General features: G+C 41.4%; 1 protein-coding gene across 1 annotated transcript in view; it reads right to left on the bottom strand.

Annotated features, from left to right (window-relative positions):
• The window catches only part of Acyp2 (acylphosphatase 2), a 157,098-nt gene extending 140,892 nt beyond the window's left edge, over positions 1-16,206 (bottom strand). Inside the window, exon 1 of the mRNA XM_057773208.1 lies at positions 16,022-16,206. Within this exon, the coding sequence (XP_057629191.1) occupies positions 16,022-16,157 (136 nt within the window). The 5' untranslated portion in view covers positions 16,158-16,206. The remainder of the gene's footprint in view (positions 1-16,021) is intronic.
• Between the last annotated feature and the right edge of the window lie 2,330 nt (positions 16,207-18,536).

Below are 18,536 nucleotides of genomic sequence, written 5' to 3'. Positions count from 1 at the left end.
CTGTGGTGCTGTTTGGGGAGCCTTACTGGAGGAAGTCCGCCACATACGGAAGTACGTCACAGGGGGGAGGGGCAGGTTTTGAGGATTTAGAGCCTCACTCCACTTCCAGTTCAGTTACTCTTTACTGCACACAGTTGAAGACAAGATCTCTCAGCTTCTGCCACATCAATTAGAATTTAAACTGACTTTCAACATAAGGATAATACAGTTATTGCATTCAAAATTCTAAAATGAATCTCAAACATCAAGAATTGTATACTTATTCTAGAAGAACTTTACATAAGTAATAACACAGTGACTGAATATATAATATGTATCCATGCCTATACTTATTATACTTATACGGATGTAAATGTATACATCTGTATACAAACATGATTACACACATAAAATAAAAAGACAGCAGAAAGTTTCTAAATAATGCCTAAATTGACATTGGCAGATATAGAACATTAGGCATGCACGCACACACGCACACACACATACACACACACACACAAATAAATTTTTAAGTTGGGTGTCTTGTAGAATATAGACAACTTGAGGTGGAAAATTGAACAAGATATGGTAGCTACTGAATTGCCACTTTGACGTTGATTTGTTGCAAATCCAAGCACACACGTTAGTTTGATTTAAACTCCAAGGTTTTAAATGTAAAAGTATTTGCAACTATAAATGGTAAGGTCTCTCTCTCTCTCTCTCTCTCTCTCTCTCTCTCACACACACACACACACACACACACACACACACACAATCTTAAAATTACTAAATAACTACAGGATTTAAGAGACAGACATAGTTTCGAGCCAAGTTCATACTGCTTGAGCAACTGTCCAACCCATATCACTGCTGAGTGATATTTGGGGGAGTGGGGACCATATGACTTTTGCATGAAATAAGTGTTAAATACTTAATAGAAATTTAAGTTGTCTTCATTGTATACCTAATGTTTCAAAGCTAAGACCACATGGCTGTTCTGTAAAGTCCTTAAATATTAATTGGGTGTTAATTTACTTACAATATGAATGCATGTGACAGACACTGCTAGCTGCATATACAAAAGTCCACCTCCCTGCCTTCTTACGAGAACTCTAATTTTCACCTAAAGCAGGAAATGACCTGCTTCCCTGGCCTTCTTCTCATAGAGGGCACCAGCGAGCCACAAGGGAAGTCCCTGGGCAAGACTTAGGGAAGCTCTTCCACAGGGACCACCTCAGAATAGATGACTGCAACAACCGCAGCCACTTTGCAGCCGTGAGACCTCAGATGGGACTTGTTGAGAGTTTCAATAGGCCAGGAAACAGGGGCAAAAGTCGGGGACGCAATGGGAGTCAGGGCTGAGAAGTGGCCTTTCGGAAGCAGAACTCAGTTGTAGGGATTTCTCAGCATTTTACGTTTATAGCTGGAGAAGAAAACCTCTTGCGCCATAGCAGGATTCCCTAGAGTGACGGTTCTGACTCCTCCCTGGGGATGTGCAGCGACTCATCTCATGAATTCAGGAGACACATGCCTGGCTCTCATGCTCATGAAGGTGCTGGCATTTAATCTGTAACACACATTATTATTAAGTCCCTTGTGTACACATACATGCCACTTCCCTGTCAACACTTTAGAGAATGAAGGACGATATTGGTTATTGGGCCCTTTACTTTAAACCCTTAGAAGGAATGTGTGTCAAGTGGATCTCCAGTTCGTTAACTTTTTGAAGCAGTGAGCCATGTAGAAACCAGCAAAGCTCCACAGCCCACGTGAAGTCTTCTGCAATCTTTCCGAGAGGCCTGACCCTAGTTTCATGTGCACTGTGGAGTGGACAGCCATCTCAACGGAAACAAAAGGCAGATGTGCAGACACATTTGCTGTGGTCCGTCAGCTGTGGCTGGAGCAGAACACGCCCCTGTAGAACAGGCTTTAAAGCTCCCTGCCCCCACCCTGCTTCCACCTCACTGGGGAAAGAGAAGAGGAACTGCTGTGACACACTGCTCTGGAAACTGGGACGGACATAGGCCCTGTCAGTCGGGAAGGACGCAAGTGCAATCAATTGCAATCAATGTGTTGCTCAGTCAGGCTCAGTCAGCAGCAACCGGCTCCTTACTTGATAAAAGTGAGACGGTGAGAAAACTGAATATCTGCAAAAGAAATATACGTAAGTCTTCAAGGAAACACTGACAATCAAAGAAGAAACCATATGAAGAATTTAAGACTGGTATCCTTTTTTTGTGACGTATTTGCATACTATAACACATGCCTCTATCTTAGAATCTGAATGAATACGCCGGACTGAATCCAGGAAGTGAGCTAGTCACTGCTCTGTATATCATCCTTTAATGATTTCAACATGAGTTCATTAATTACATAAAATGTGTTTATGTGCGTTCACATGTGTATAATATTTTTTGGACATATTCAAAACCCTCACTTTCCTGTCTCCTCGCAGACTTCCCACTGATTGGTCAGCTTCCCTAAATAACTTTGAGCACCTTTAATTCCCAGAAAAGACTGCCTTTTAAAGACTAAAATTCTGCTTTACCTTCTCCATGGTCAAGGGGCTGTTCCTTAGAGCTCCAGAATCTTTCAGTCAGTTGGAACAGCCCCCACACCACCTCTTCTCAGTTTACTTCAAGACAATTTAAAGTCCCCACCAGAGGCACAAGCCCTGTGGGAGACGATGTCACAAGCCCTCAGCCTGACCTTCAAAATATCGCCCTTCCTGAGAGAGTGAGAGACAGGGAGCTGGGTACACAAATAACTGTGGGGAATTGTACAGATGGAAGGATATGACAGGGGGGAATGCAGCAGAACTAGCAACAAAATGGAAGAATAACAAGTGTGAAGGGTGAGAATCGGCATACTTACACGTCTTAACTCTAATGTACTTAAATTTCTAACTTTGAAAATGCAGGTTCTCTGTCTGTCTATACAAGGGAAGATATGTATGTGTTGATCATGTGATGAGACCATTAGTAATTCATCATGGTTTAGATTGGAAGTAATATTTCTTTTCATTCCTTTCTCTTCCCTCCTTTTACCCCCTCCCCCCAGACCTTTCTTTTCTTTGAGACAAGATATCATTATGTAGCCCAGCTATGGAGCTGACCTTGACTTTGTGACCTTCCTGCCTCAGTACCCTGATTGATGGGATTACAGGTATGTATGCACCACTATACACACCCAGCTGAAACAAACTTCGAGAAAAACTATTTATATAACATTCTACTAAACTGTCCTATTCTAAAACCCAGCTACTACTGTCCAAAACAAACTCCTGGCACTTGTAAACCAGCACAAGGCCAGGACACATTTCTTTTTTTTTTCCTTTGTGTATCTGAACTTTATTTTGTTTTAATTGTTTTATTGAGCTATATATATTTTACTCCACTCCACTCTCTTCCTTTCCCCTCCCCTTCTGCCATCTCCCATGGTCTCCTAGTTCCAAATTTACTCAGGAGATCCTGTCTTTTTCTACTTCCCATGTCGATTACATTCATGTATGTCTCTCTTAGAATCCTCTTTGTTGTCTAGGTTCTCTGGAATTGTGAATTGTAGTCTGGTTTTTCTTTGCTTTATGTCTAAAAGCCACTTATGAGTAAGTACATATGATACTTGTCTTTCTGAGTCTAGGTTACCTCACTCAATATGATGTTTTCTAGATCTATCCATTTCCCACAAATTTCAAGATGTCATTTTTTTCTGCTGTGTAGTACTCCATTGTGTAAATACACCACATTTTCCTTATCTATTCTTCAGTCAAGGGACATGTTGGTTGTTTTCAAGTTCTGGCAATGGCAAATAATGCTGGTATGAACATAGTTGAGCACAAGACCTTATGGCATGATTGAGCATCCTTTAGGTATATACCCAAAAGTGATATTGTTGGGTCTTGAGGTAGGTTGTTTCCTAATTTTCTGGGAAATTGCCATACTGATATCCAAAGGGGCTGTACCAGCTTGCATTCCCACCAGCAGTGCAGAAGTGTTCCCTTTTCCCCACATCCTCTCCAGCATAAGTTGTCATCAGTGTTTTTGATCTTGGCCATTTTTACAGGTGTAAATGGAATCTCAGAGTTGTTTTGATTTGCATTTCTCTGAGGGCTAAGGAGCTTGAGCATTTCCTTATGTGTCTTTCAGCCATTTTAGATTCATCTGTTGAGAGGTCTCAGTTTAGGTCTGTACCCCATTGTTTTTATTGGATTATTTGTTCTTTTTGATGACCAATTTCTTGAGTTATTTGTATATTTTGGAGATCAGTCCTCTGTCCAATGTGGGGTTGGTGAAGATCTTTTCCCATTCCATAGGCTGCCATTTTGTCTTGTTGACCATTTCCTTTGCTTTACAGAAGCTTCTTAGATTCAGAAAGTCCCATTTACTAATTGTTTCTCTCGGTGTCTGTGCTACTGGGGTTATATTTAGGAAGTGGTCTCCTATGCCAATGCATTCAAGTGTACTTCCCACTTTCTCTTCTATGAGGTTCAGTGTGGCTGGCTTTATGTTGAGGTCTTTGATCCATTTGGATTTGAGTTTTGTGCATGGTGATAGATATGGATCTATTTTCATTCTGCTACATGTTGATATCCAGTTATGCCAGCACCATTTGTTAAATTTTTTTTCATTTTATATTTTTTGCTTCTTTGTCAAAATTCAGGTATTTAGATTGATATCTGAGTCTTTAATTCGGTTCCATTGGTCCTCCTGTCTGTTCTTATGCCAATACTAGGCTGTTTTCAGTACTGTAGCTCTGTAGCAGAGTTTCAAGTCAGGAATTGTGATGCCTCCAGAATTTCCTTTATTATACAGGATTGTTTTGGCTATCTTGAGTTTTATGCTTTTCCATATAAGTTGAGTATTTTTCTTTCAAAGTCTGTGAAGAATTTTGCTGGGATTTTGATGGGCATTGCATTGAATCTGTATATTGCTTTTGATAAGACTACAATTTTTACTAAGTTAATTCTACCTACCCAAGAGCATGGGAGATCTTTCCATATTCTGGTGTCTTCTTCAACTTCTTTCTTCAAAGATTTAAAGTTCATGTCATACAGGTCTTCCACTTGTTTGGTTAGAGCTACTCCAAGATATTTTATGCTATTTGTGGCTATTGTAAAGGGTGATATTTCTCTCATTTCTTTTTCAGCCCCATTTATCATCTGTGTACAGGAGGGCTACTGGCTTTTTTGAGTTGATCTTGTATCCTGCTACATTACTGAAGGTGTTTATAAGTTGTAGAAGTTCCTTGGTAGAAATTTTGGGGTCACCTATGTAAACTATCATATCATCAGCAAATGGTCAAAGTTCAACTTCTTCTTTCCCAATTTGTATCCCCTTAATCTCCCTTTGGTGTCTTATTGCTCTACCTAGAACCTCAAGTGCTATATTGAATAGATATGGAGAGAGTGGACAACCTTGTCTTGTTCCTGATTTCAATAAGATGGCTTTGAGTTTCTCTCCATTTAGTTTGATGTTGGCTGTTGGCTTGCTGTATGTTGGCTTAATTATGTTTAGGTGTGTTCCTTGTATCCCTGCTCTCTCCAAGACCTTTATCATGAAAGGATGTTGTATTTTGTCGAAGGCTTTTTCAGCATCTAATGAGATTATTAGGTGGTTTTTATTTTTTGGTTTGTTTATATGGTGGATTACATTGACAGATTTTTATATGTTGAACCATCCCTGCATCTTTGGGATGAAGCTGACTTGATCATGGTGGATGATTTTTCTGATGTGCTCTTGAATTCGATTTGCCAGTATTTTATTGAGTATTTTCACATCAGTGTTCTTAAGTGAGATTGGTCTGTAATTCTTTTTCTTAGTAATGTCTTTGTGTAGTTTGGGTATCAGGGTAATTGTAGCTTAATATAAAGAGTTTGGCCATGTTCCTTCTGTTACTTTTGTGTGGAACAATTTGAGGAGTATTGGTATTAGTTCTTCATGGAAAATCTTGTAGAATTGTGAGCTGAAACCATCTGCTCCTGGGCTTTTTCCAGCTGGGAGACTTTTGATGACTGTTTCTATTTCTTTAGCACATATAGGTCTATTTAATTTGCTTACCTGGTCTTGATTTAATTTTGATAAGTGATATTTATCCAGAAAATTGTTCATTTCCTTTAAGTTGGAGTACAGGTTTTTAAAATATGACCTAATGATTCTCTGTGTCTGCTGATATGTTCTCCTTTTTATTTCTGATTTTGTTAATTTGGATATTCTCTCTCTGCCTTTTGTTTAGTTTGGATAAAGGTTTGTCTATTTTGTTAATTTTCTCGAAGAACCAACTCTGTCTCGTTGATTCTTTGTATCGTTTTCTTTGTTGATTTTAGCTCTCAATTTGATTATTTCCTGCCCTCTAGTCCTCTGGGTGAGTTTGCTTCTTTTTGTTCGAGAGTTTTCAGGTGTTCTGTTAACTCACTATTGTGGGATTTCCAGCTTCTTTATGTAGGCATTTAGTGCTATGAACTTTCCTCTTAACACTGCTTTCATTGTGTCCCATAATTCTGGGTATGTTGTGTGGTCATTTTCATTGAATTTTAGGAAGTCTTTAATTTTTTCCTTGACCCATTGATGATTCGGGTGAGCACTGTTTAATTTCCATGTGTTTGTGGACTTTCTGGAATTAGTGTTGCATTGAATTCTAATTTTAAGCCATGGTGATCTGATAAGATACATGGGTTATTCCAATTATGTTGTTTCTGTTGAGATTTGCTTTCTTACCTAGTATGAGGCCAAGTTTTGAGAAGGTTCCATGAGGTTCTAAGAAGAAGGTATATTCTTTTATGTTTGGATGGAATATTCTATAGATGTCTGCTAAGTCCATTTGAGTCATAACATCTGTTAGTTCCCTTATTTCTCTGTTAATTTTCTGTCTGACAGACCTGTCCAGTGGTGAGAGTCGGGTGTTGAAGTCTCTCACTATTATTGTGTAGGGTTTAATGTGTGATTTAAGCTTTAGTAGTGTTTCTTTTACATATCAGGGTGTCCTTTATTTGGGGGATAGACTTCAGTATTGAGATTTCCTCTTGATGGATTTTTCCTGTGACTAGTATGAAATGTCCTTCTTTGTCTCTTTTGATTGATTTTAGCTTGAAGCCTATTTTGTTAGCTATTAGGATAGCTACACCAGCTTGTTTCTTAGGTCCATTTGTTTGGAAATTTTTTCTCAACTCTTTTCTCTGAGGCGATGTTTCACTTTGAGTTTGAGGTGTGTTCCTTGTATGCAGCAGAAGGATGGATTCGGTTTTTGTATCCAACCTGTTAACCTGTGTCTTTTTATAGGTGAGTTGAGTCCATTTATATTAAGAAATATTAATGACCAGTGATTGCTAGCTCCTGTTATTGTACTTTTTAATGTTGGTGATATTATTGTGTGTGTGTTTTTTTTCCTTCTTTAGTATTTGCTGCTGTGAGATCATCTATTGTCTGTGTTTTTGTGGATGTAGCCAAGTTCATTGGGTTGGAGTTTTCCTTCTAGTACTTTGTGTATGGCTGGGTTTGGGGCTTAGTATTGGTTAAATCTGGTTCTGTCATGAAATAATCTTGTTTTGTCCATCTATAGTGATTGAAAGTTTTGCTGGGTATAGCAGTCTGGGCTGCCATCCATGGTCTCTAGTGTCTGCATAATGCTTGATCAGGACCTTCTGGCTTTCGTTGTTTCCATTGAGAAGTCAGGTGTAATACTGATAGGCCTGCCTTAATATGTTACTGGTCTTTTCCCTTTGCAGCTCTTAATATTCTTTCTTTATTCTGTACGGTTAGTGTTTTGATTATTATGTGGCAAGGGGAATTTTTTTTCTTGATCCAGCCTGTTTCGTGTTCTGTAAGCTTTATCTTCATATGCATATCTTTCTTTAGGTTGGGAAAGTTTTCTTCTATGATTTTGTTAAATATATTTTCTGCACTTTTGAGTTGGACTTCTCCTTCTTCATCCCTATTATTCTTAGGTTTGGTCTTTTCATTGTGTCCCACACTTCTTGGGTATTTTGTGTCATGCTTTTGTTACATTTAATGTTTTCTTTGACTGATGAGTCTATTTCCTCTATTGTATCTTCAGCGCTTGAGATTTTTCTCTTCTATCTCTCTTATTCTGTTGTCTATTATTGCATTTGTGGTTCCTGATCTTTTTCTCATATTTTCCATTTCCAGATTTCCCTTAGTTTGTGTTTTCTTCATTGTCTCTATTTCGATTTTCAAGTCTGGAATTGTTTCTTTCACCTCTTTGATTGCTTTTTTCTTGGTTTTCTTTAAGGGATTTGTTGATTTCTTCCAATTTTTTGTTTGTCTTTTCCTCCATTTCTTTGAGGGAATTTTTCATTTCTTCTTTAAGGACCTCAAACATTCTCCTAAAGTTATTTTTTAGATCATTTTCTTCTGCTTCACCTATAATTGGGTGTTCAAGTCTTGTTCTCGTACAGCCACTAGTTTTTGTTGGTGTTGTGTTGTTCTTTGTGGTGTCGGGTTCTTACCTGTCTACCCATCTTTTTTTCTGATTGGTGCACTTGGGGCTATGTCTCTGGTGACCAATCATTCAGGTGTCAGTGAATCCAAGGCTCAGATGATTGCTCCTTGTGGTGCAGTCAGGGCCATGGTTCCAGTCACCTGGAGGTCACTTAATGTTCCTGGAGGTTCACTTGGTGTCGCTTAACAATCCTGGAGGTCATTAGGGCCTGCGCTTACGGAGGTTGCTTGCTTGGAGCTGCTCCTGCTGAGGTCGCTGCCTTGGGCCTGCTCCAGCAGAGGTCACAGGCTCAGGCCTGCTCTGGTGGAGTTTTCTGGCTTGGGCCTGCTCCAGTGGAGGTCCCTGATTTGTGCCTGGTCCCGCAGAGCTTTCTGGCTCAGGCCTGCTCCCTCTGTGGTCACTTCCTTATACCTGCTCCTGTGGAGGTCTCTGGCTTAGGCCTGCTCCTGTGGAGGTCGCTAGCTCAGGCCTGGTCCCATAGATGTCCCTGCCTTGGGCCTGGTCCTTCAGAGGTCTCTGGCTTGGGCCTATTCCCTCAGCAGTCGCTCCCTTGTACTTGTCCCTTGGAGGTCGCTGTCTCTGACCTACTCTGGCAGAGGTTGCAGACTCAGGCCTGCTCCCACTGATGCCCCTTGCTTAGTCTGGGTCCCACACAAGAGGTCCAGGAAGCATTTCTAAGAGTGTTAGTGTTCAGAAGAAAGCTGATAAAGTATCAAGTCATTCATACAGTTAACCAAAAGTATCAAATCATTCCTACCCTTAACCAATTTTCAATCCCCCCCCCCACTTATGTTTTTTTAAGAAAGTGTTTCTCTATCTACCAACCATAGCTGACCTGGAACTTGCTTTGAAGACCAGGTTGGCCTCAAACTAATAGAGCTCCACCTGCCTCTGCATCCAAAGTGATGGGACTAAAGGCTAGTGCCAGATCACCTGGCTCTTTTTCAATTCTTTATAGTCTTTCATTCTATGGAGGAAATGTAACAAAACATCCATAGAAACATTGTAATCCAACGCACAGCTACAAATGTGCTAGCAAAGACTCAGCTCCCAGTTCCTATGCCTTAGGAAAGCCTCACCTCCCAGATCTGGTAACAGAAATTCACACAAAAACAAACAAAACCCATGGAGCCTCTGTGGAATGTGGAACTGGCAAAAGAGAAGAAATTCAAAGTAACTTTACAGTAGACAAACCAGCAAACACTATCGTAAGTTATCACTATCACGGGTCTCGGGAACACTTGCAGTATGCAATGGAAATGGCACATGACCTCTGGGTCTTCTGCTGTCAGATCCCTAACCTGGTCTTCTTATATCGAAAGTATCAGACAAGCACCAGCAAGGTGGTTCCTGGAAAAAAGACTACTCCAAGTCTGACTACTGAGTTCAATCCCAGGACCCACATGGTGGGAGGCAAGAAGCTAACTCCCTGGGCTGGAGAGATAGCACATGTGTAGTTAAGATCATACAGGCACTGTTCTAAAAGACATGAATTGGATTCTAGCAGCTGTGTCCAGTATCTCACAAATGCCTATGACTGCTGTGCCAGGCGATCCAATGCCTCTCTGGCCTCTGAGGTCATTTGCACCTACATGCACATACTCATAAACAGACATACACTGATGCATGCCATTTAAAAATAAAATAATCATGAAGTAAGACATGTACAGCAGAAGATAATTATCAAATAGAAGTGGTACTTTGATACTGTCCAGCAAGTTAAGATCTTTCAAAAGGAGAATAGTTGTCTGCAGATGATGGTAGAGCCTTGCTCCAAAATTCCAAAGGTGTCTTCTGTGATTCATCAACAGGGACCTGCCAAACAGCATCCCTATCTGCCACTGATACATCAAGTACCATAGGGTTTGCTGGATCATATGGTTCAATGGTAGGTAGACCAGCCTGCACAGCAGCCTGGACCTGTTGAAGAGCCGTCCTGTTCCAGGCCCCACACAAAGCTAGCAGTTTTCCAGTAACTCTGAATATGGGCCAGAGTAACACACCAAGTGAGGAATGTGCTGTCTCCAGAATTGAAACAGGCCCACTAAACATTGTGCTTCATTCTTGGTGGTGGGAGGGGCCAGGTGCATTAACTATCCTTAGAAGGAATAACTCTGCATGCCCTACACCACTGAACTCCAAAGAATTTCACTGAGGTAGAAGGTCGTTGGATTTTGATTGAATTTATTTCCCATCCTCTGATGTACATATGGGTTACCAATGAGTCCAAAGAGATTGCTACCTTCTGTTCCCTTGGTCCAGTCAGCATAGTTCCATCAATATAGGGCACAATGATATATACTGTAGAAGAGACAGGGGATTAAGATTTCTTCTAAGTTATGGCACAGGGCTGGATAGTTAAATTATTCTTGAAATAAAACTGTAAAGGTATAAACTACTGGCCTTGTCAACTGAAAGTAAATTGCTTCTGGTGGTCCATTTGGACAGGTATCAAGAAAAAGGCATTTGCTGGATCAATATGTACCAGATGTGTTAATCTGCCCAAGTAAGGACACCATATCTGGTACAGCAACTACAATTATAGCCACTACTTGACCGAGTTTTTAATAGTCAACTGTCATTCTCTACTGTCCTTCCATAAAGGCCAAATAAGAAAGCTAGAAGAAGATGTGATAAAAGCCCACACACCTGCATCTTTCAAGTCCTTGATGTTGGTACCAATTTCTGCAGTTCCTCCATGGAAGTGATACAGATTTGATTCACTAGAGTCCTTGGCAGAGCAACTCTAAAGGCTTTCATTTGGCCTTTCCATCCATAACAGCCCTCACTCAACTGATCGGGGAACCAATGTGAGAATTCTGCCAACTTCTAATTATATCTATCTCAATTATGCTTTCTAGGGAAATAACCACAGGACGAGTTTGGGGTCCCATTGGATCTACTGTAAGTTGGACATCAGTCTCTGCCTCAATAAGCCTCTACATTAACTACAGGGCCACAACGTTTCTTATGATCTCCTGCAATCAGCATCAATTCAGAACCAGTATCCAACAGACCCCAGAAAGTCTGGTTATTTCCTTTCCCCCAATGTTTAGTTACCCTGGTAAAAAGCTGCAGATTCCTCTGGAAAGGACTGGAGAAGGGCTAACCATAAAATCTTTAGATATTTTTTCAAGGTCCTTCCTCAGTGGAATCTGACTGTTCATTCACAATTTGGCTCAAGTTTGGAAATTGATTGCCTTTTGCCATAATCCAATGCAGCCTTTTTTTTACATTCATTTGTGACTTTTTTCATCCATATATATAGATCAAACAAAAATTCAATAGGTTTCTTATCTGTTTCATGTATGGAAACACTACGGTTGTTTGGCCAGTACCAAAGGTCTATGAGTCATGATACCATAAGATTCATTTTGCCTGGGATGACCATTATGGGCTAGATCAATTATGGGCATTGCTTTGTCTATGCTGCCCATTACAATAACCAAGATCACCTTGTCTTTGATAACTCAGTGCTGGCACACGGTTGTTGGTGCCTGGTCCCCAGTTGAAGCCATTGCATTCTTTGATAACTCAGTGCTGGCATTTAATTCTTACAATTAAGCAGTGATGGAGAAGGGTTATCTGTCTATTGGTTAATAAAGAAACTGCCTTGGCCCTTTAATAGGACAGAAAATTAGGTAGGCAGAGTAAACAGAACAGAATGCGGGGAGAAAGAAAGTTGAGTCAGGCAGACACCATACCTCTCCTCTCTGAGACGGAAGCAGGTTAAGAATCTCCCTGGTAAGCCACCAGCTCGTGGTGCTGCACAGATTATTAGAAATGGGTTAATCAAGATGTGAGAATTAGCCAATAAGAGGCTAGAACTAATGGGCCAAGCAGTGTTTAAAAGAATACAGTTTCCATGTAATTATTTCGGGAGTAAAGCTAGCCGTGTGGAAGTTGGGTGGCAGGAAGCAGCCCGCCGCTCCACACAACAAAGCAGTAGTGTCTCTAAACCTAAGGCATGACACAAGAAAGGGGGCAACAACAAAGCCCTCCAAGTGTGCTGGCGCCCCCTCAACATTTTTGTCTCATAGGATTAGTGAAGGGCACGTCTTCTGCACCTTCCCCTTGTGGAGGATTAGATTTTACACAGCACACCCATTCTAGCATCGCCATTTCTCTGAACCTTAAAATTCCTTCATCAAGCTGGGCGGTGGGGCAGTCAGGAGGCAGAGGCAGGAAGATTTCTGTAAGTTCAAGGCCAGCCTGGTCTACAGAGGAAATTCCAGGACAACCAGGACTGTTTCACAGAGAAACCCTGTCTCAAAACACACACACCAAAAAGGAGGAGGAGGAGGAGGAGGAGGAGGAGGAGAAGGAGGAGGAGGAGGAGACTCCCTTCATCAACACTAAGACAAGGGATATCAGGCATCTCCAATTCCTTTTCGGTATGACAACTTTTCACAAATGTTTCAGGCAACCATTCACCCTCATGTGTGACACTTTTTTTTAAATTGTGAGAGCTTCCATCTTAAACCTAGAATCTCCACTGTGTGGGCCCAGATCAATAAACTTGGCCTGATCCAGTTTTACGTTTATTCCACATTATCCTACACCCTTAAAAATCTATTCCCACAAACAGTACCAGATGTCTGCTTGAATAAAATGGCAAACTCATTAAGCTGTTTAGCAGTCCCCATGGACCATGTTTCCACCTTCCTATCAGGAGCCTTCTTTTCCTTAAGTCTGGTTGTAAGTCTAGAGACAACTATTGGTGGCCCTGTGGGACACCAGAATTGTCTTGCCTGGCATTTCCTTCAGCAAAATTTGTTGTTCTTTGTTGGTTTGTTTGCTTTTTATCAGATAACAAAGGATTAATTTCCTCAATCAAAGGTGAAAGGGGGGTGGGATTCAAGTACATCTTCTGCGGAGTGTGTAGAGACTACTTTCTCCAGGGAGATAAACCCCTGAAATCCTGAGGGTTCAAAGTCTCAGCCTCCAATAGGGTGCTCTCACACATTCCCATCCCAAGGTGCAATGCCCTTACCTTAACCAAAGACACCCTCCAAAGCTGGGACTTGTAATTTTCACTGCAATTCAGTCAACCTTATAATGAGGACATTGGCTTGATTTTTCAAAACTTGAACTCTATGGCTGCTGGAGAGAAGATTCTCTTCCTGTGCACATTTAGAAAACTTTATATCTGGAGCCAGTCAATTTTATCACCCAGTTCATTCTTGTCTATCACCCTATTCTGAGATGCTGGAGATAAGTTAATTTCATCACATAACTCTTCCTTTCCGTTGTCAATTTATACAGAGATCTAGGAACAATCAATCAGCATCATCATTTTCCCCATTTTTCCACAAACTCGAAAGTTTTACATACTGAGTTACCAAATCTTTTTCCATTCACAATCGGTGAATCGGGATAATCGAAGGCATTTATCTCTTTACGTTTGTAAAACAGTTCCTACCATGGGCTTCTAGTGCTCTCCCAGCTCCCAGGAGAGGCTTCGGTAACTGTAGGTGTTGGCAGATTAGAGAGCCTATCCCAGATACTTAAAAGAGCCATTCTTATACTTAAAAGAGCTCTAGAACCACCTCTGGTACCAAAATCTGTATTAGTCAGGGTTCTCTAGAGCTTACAGAATGAATATATATAGAAAGGAGATTTTTTAGACTTACAGCCTGTGGTCTTGCTAATCCAACAATGGCTGGCTATTATTGCTCGGTAGTTGCTCAGTCCATGAGGCTGGATGTTTCTGCTGCTCTCCAGTATAAGCCAGAATCCTGAAGAAGTGGGCTCTAATGCCAGTGAGGGAATGGACTTGCTAGCAAGGGGAGGGCAGGCAAAGAACAAACTTCCTTCTTCTATGTCCTTATATAGGCTTCCAGAGGTGTGCCCTGGATGAGAGGTAGGTCTTTCTACCTCAAAGATCTGGATTAGAAGTGGGTCTTCCCACTTCAAATAAAGCAAAAACGTCTCTTGGGGATTTTTAAAACCCATTTTGGGATTTTAGTTAACTCCAAGTGGAGTCAAATTTTCACAGTATCAAAAGTACTAACCAGACCCAGTACTGCTCAGCTTCTGGGATCAGACAGGATGGGATGGGCACTACAGCCATAACTCCTGTGCACTTTCTAAAGGTACAAACCCAAGAACTGTGACGTGACGGAATCGCTTTTCAAGCCTTCCGCTTCCTTGTGCATTCTTTCCTAAACCTGACCTCAGACTTGCCTGCTGTGTTTTCCTTCCCCCACCTCCCCTTTCATGGTGACTCTCAGAAACAATAAAACACTCCCATTCATTTTAACTTGCCTTTATCCAAAGTGGGAAATATCTATAAAATATCAAAATAAAAGGATAATATTTCCCTCCTTAAACAGGATTCCGTTTAAAAACAAACAAACAAACAAAAAACCTCCCAGCTCTCCTGCTTAGAAATAAATTTTCAATACAAACTCACCTTTGCGATGGAATGCTTAGCATTAATACCAAATAATGGGATAAAGTTATGAGGGCATAGAACTGTAAAAAAGCCTTGTTTTTATTTTGGAGACAGGGTCTCATGCACCCTCCACTGGCTCTAACTCCATCTACAGCCACCTCACAGGAGCTGGCTGGATTACAGGCATGTACCACCACATCACATCGGTGTGGTGCAGGTACCCAGTTAGGTAAGCGCTCTACCAAATGAGCTATATTCTCAGTCTCAAAAAAGCTTTCTTCCTTTAAATGAATAATAGTATATATTAAATCTTTTTTTAAATATTTATTTATTTATTTATTATGTATACAATATTCTGTCTGTGTGTATGCCTGCAGGCCAGAAGAGGGCACCAGACCCCATTACAGATGGTTGTGAGCCACCATGTGGTTGCTGGGAATTGAACTCAGGACTTTTGGAAGAGCAGGCAATGCTCTTAACCTCTGAGCCATCTCTCCAGCCCCTATATATTAAATCTTTAAGGTATTTATATCCTTTAGATAATTTTCTCTGTGTGTAGATTACGCTGGTCTCGAACTCAAAGAGATCAACTAGCTTTTGCCTAACGAAGACGTGAGCCACCATGTCAAGCCCAGTAGGTAAATTTCAAAAAATGTTTTAGCGTTTTAACTTACAAATACAAAAACTTTACAATAAGTCAGACATTATGTTCTGTGCAACCATTTACGCTTATAATAAAACAAAAATTAGAAAACTTCATTTAAATTGCATGAGCGCGTCAAAAATATATATATATATATTTGCACAAATGCAAAAATAAGTATAAAATACGTTCAATCTCCAGTTATTTGGAGGGGATCTACAACCTCGGACAAAGTAAACCAGCCAGTATCATTAAGCATCCTTGCTAAACCCAATCCTGATAACCTTTTCCGACCCACAGCAGCGTTCTCCGGTGGGGTGGCGGCCGCCCCCTCCGAGACCCTGGGTGACCTCCCTCCGCCCCCAGCGCCTCCCTGCCGCCGCCCTCACGCGCACGCGCAGTGCCCCTGCTTCCCACGCGCGGCTGCTGTGTCATGGCCGAGCGGAAGTCCGTGCCTCGGAAGGAAGAGGCAGCCCTAAGATGGACGGCCATATCTTCCTCCTGTCCCTCCCCCAGCCCCGTCTCGCCCTCCCAGGGTCAGGCTGTACCCTGCACTCTCCCGAACACTTCGTAATCCACAGACTTGAGCGGCTCCGCCATGGCGGCCAGGTTTCTCGCGAGCAACCGGATCGGAGTGTGCGGCGCGGGCCCGGCGGCGACGGCGGCTGCGCGGAGGAGGCTCATGGGCGCTGGCACGGGTGCCCGGCGGCGACGGCCCGGGACGCGAGCGCCGAGTCACGCGACAGACGGCGTCTCTCGGTCCCCAGGACCCGGTTCTCTAAAGTGCCCGAGGTCGGCAGGCGGAGGGATTAAAACGAACGAATATATTCATCTACTTACTGACGTGTATTAGACACACAAAAATGTTAGGGTTTTTTTTCCTTAAGGATGAAAATCGGAGGGGACTTGTTGGGACGAGGAAGGGGTAAGAGGGTGAGAGAGGGTAAGAGCGGATACAAATTTACCAAAATTCATTATATACAAGGATAAAAATGCCAAAGGAGTTTTTCTAAGTTTTAGATGTTTTCAGATCGGTACCCTGTAAAGAGATTAATTCAAACTAGTTAACATTCACCTCACATTTGATTTCATTTTAAGATCTCCACATTTTCAAATTATATTTGTCGTTCTTAACTATGCTCGCCATTCTGTAAATGTGGTGCCCTCCACTCCACATGAACAAATGTGCCCTGGAAAGGAGATCCCCATTTCCAGCCCCTCCTCAGTTACTCCCGGGGTTTGCATTTGAAATGAAGAGCTGCTTAGCTTAGTGGCTCAAGGCTTTCTGTCAGCGAATTAATTTTGAAATGTTCTGGCAGCTGCCAAATCCACAGTGATAGTGAGCTAACCCGTCAGTTAAGCTTGACCTTTTCCGTTAGGCTCCCGATTCAGGAAGGTTTGTGCCTGAATCCCCATTCTAAATAGAAGCAGTACTGTCTAGGATGCGAGCTTCTAATAATTTCCTCCCGTGCTAAGGAAACACAGTCATCTTGTCTGTTGTCATGCGGTTTTAGATGTTTGGTAGTTTTGTTTTCGTGGTCTTGGTAGTTCAGTTGCCTAGGACAGTTAAGACCGTTTATATTTAGAGAATTATATTTTCTAGTGAGGTATTTAAAGTCTTACCTTATACTAACCCATCACTCCAAATAATCAGGATACAGCTTTTGATAACCGGACTTCTATTTCTCAGTTTATTTGTTTGTTATTTAGACATTTTTTTGCCTCTTTCTGAATGGAAGAATCTGCTACAACTGGATTAAATACTATATGCCAGTTCTGTCTGGAACACACAAAACTCAGGGCCAGGTGTGGTGGCATACTCGTTTAATTCCAACACTGGAGAGGCAGTGGCCAGCTGATGTTTTAAGTGTGAGGTCAGCCTGCTTCCAGGCCAGCTAAGGCTGCGGGGTGAGACCCTGTATCAAAGTGAGTACTCTGAATCTTGGACAAAGTGTGGTCAAATCAATTTTTAGGTAAGATATGTTCTAGATTTGCTAGTCTCAATCAGTTTAGCTGATGATGGGCTTAGTGTTTCAGAGACTTCACAATTTAACTCCTTCCCCTCCACTCCCAAGTCACTTCCTGAAGACTGTGTATCCACATAGATTTTGAGTCTTTCTCAGATATCCTCAGATTCTCTCCATTACATTCAGAACCAAGCCTAAGTCTCCAGCTTCCTTTAACCTGTTACTTCGTTCTTCCCCAGTACTGACAGTAACCCACTGTCCAGCGCTTTCAGGAGAATGTAATAAAAAAAAACTCTTCTCTGGAACCTACTTTCCGTGGGATACCTCCAGGTATCCCTAAATCTTCCCTTCCCTGCTCAATTGCCTTGCAAGTTCCTCTCAGATTGCATCCTCCCCATTCAGGGCATCCTCCCCATTAGTTGGGTGCCTTAATCACCGTTGCCTGGGAAGGTGGACATTTTCCTGTTCTTCTGCACTTTTACCCTGGAGTACCTCTGCCAGTTATCATGTAGCTCTGTAGTAACTTCAGAAGTGTTATAGTGACTATTGACATTTGCTTAGCTAAAAAAAAAAAAAAATGTATTGTGTCTGCCAACAGCTGAACATTAGCAAATGAAAATTTTTATGTACCATTCTTCATGGATTCCTAATAAAATGTGATTCTAAGACTTTAGAATTGTTTTTTAATGTTTTCTTTTTTATTGTTTTTATTGAGCTATACATTTTCCCCCTTTCCCCTTCCTCCCTTCCCCTGCCCTCCATACTCCCAATGTACTCAGGAGATCTTATCTTTTTCTCCTTCCTAAGTGGATCCATGTATGTCTGTCTCAGGGTCCTCTTTGTTGTCTAGGTTCTCTGGGTTGTGGACTGTAGGCTGTTTATTCTTTGCTTCATAAAACTTTAGAATCATAAGCAAATGTTTCTGATATTAAGTAAATTTAAATAGGAAAGATCTAGAAAAATTTAGAAAATTAAAAAAAATCAGTCATCCATAATCTTAACACATTATCATTTTGACTGTTTTCTCTCTATGTACTGTGTATACATATGTGTGTATGTATATGTGTATTTAAATACAGCATGGATTCATCTATAA

The sequence above is a fragment of the Chionomys nivalis genome, chromosome 6 (assembly GCF_950005125.1).
Source record: "Chionomys nivalis chromosome 6, mChiNiv1.1, whole genome shotgun sequence".
NCBI classification, from domain to species: Eukaryota; Metazoa; Chordata; class Mammalia; order Rodentia; family Cricetidae; genus Chionomys; species Chionomys nivalis.
This window is presented reverse-complemented; position numbering and strand designations above follow the sequence as displayed.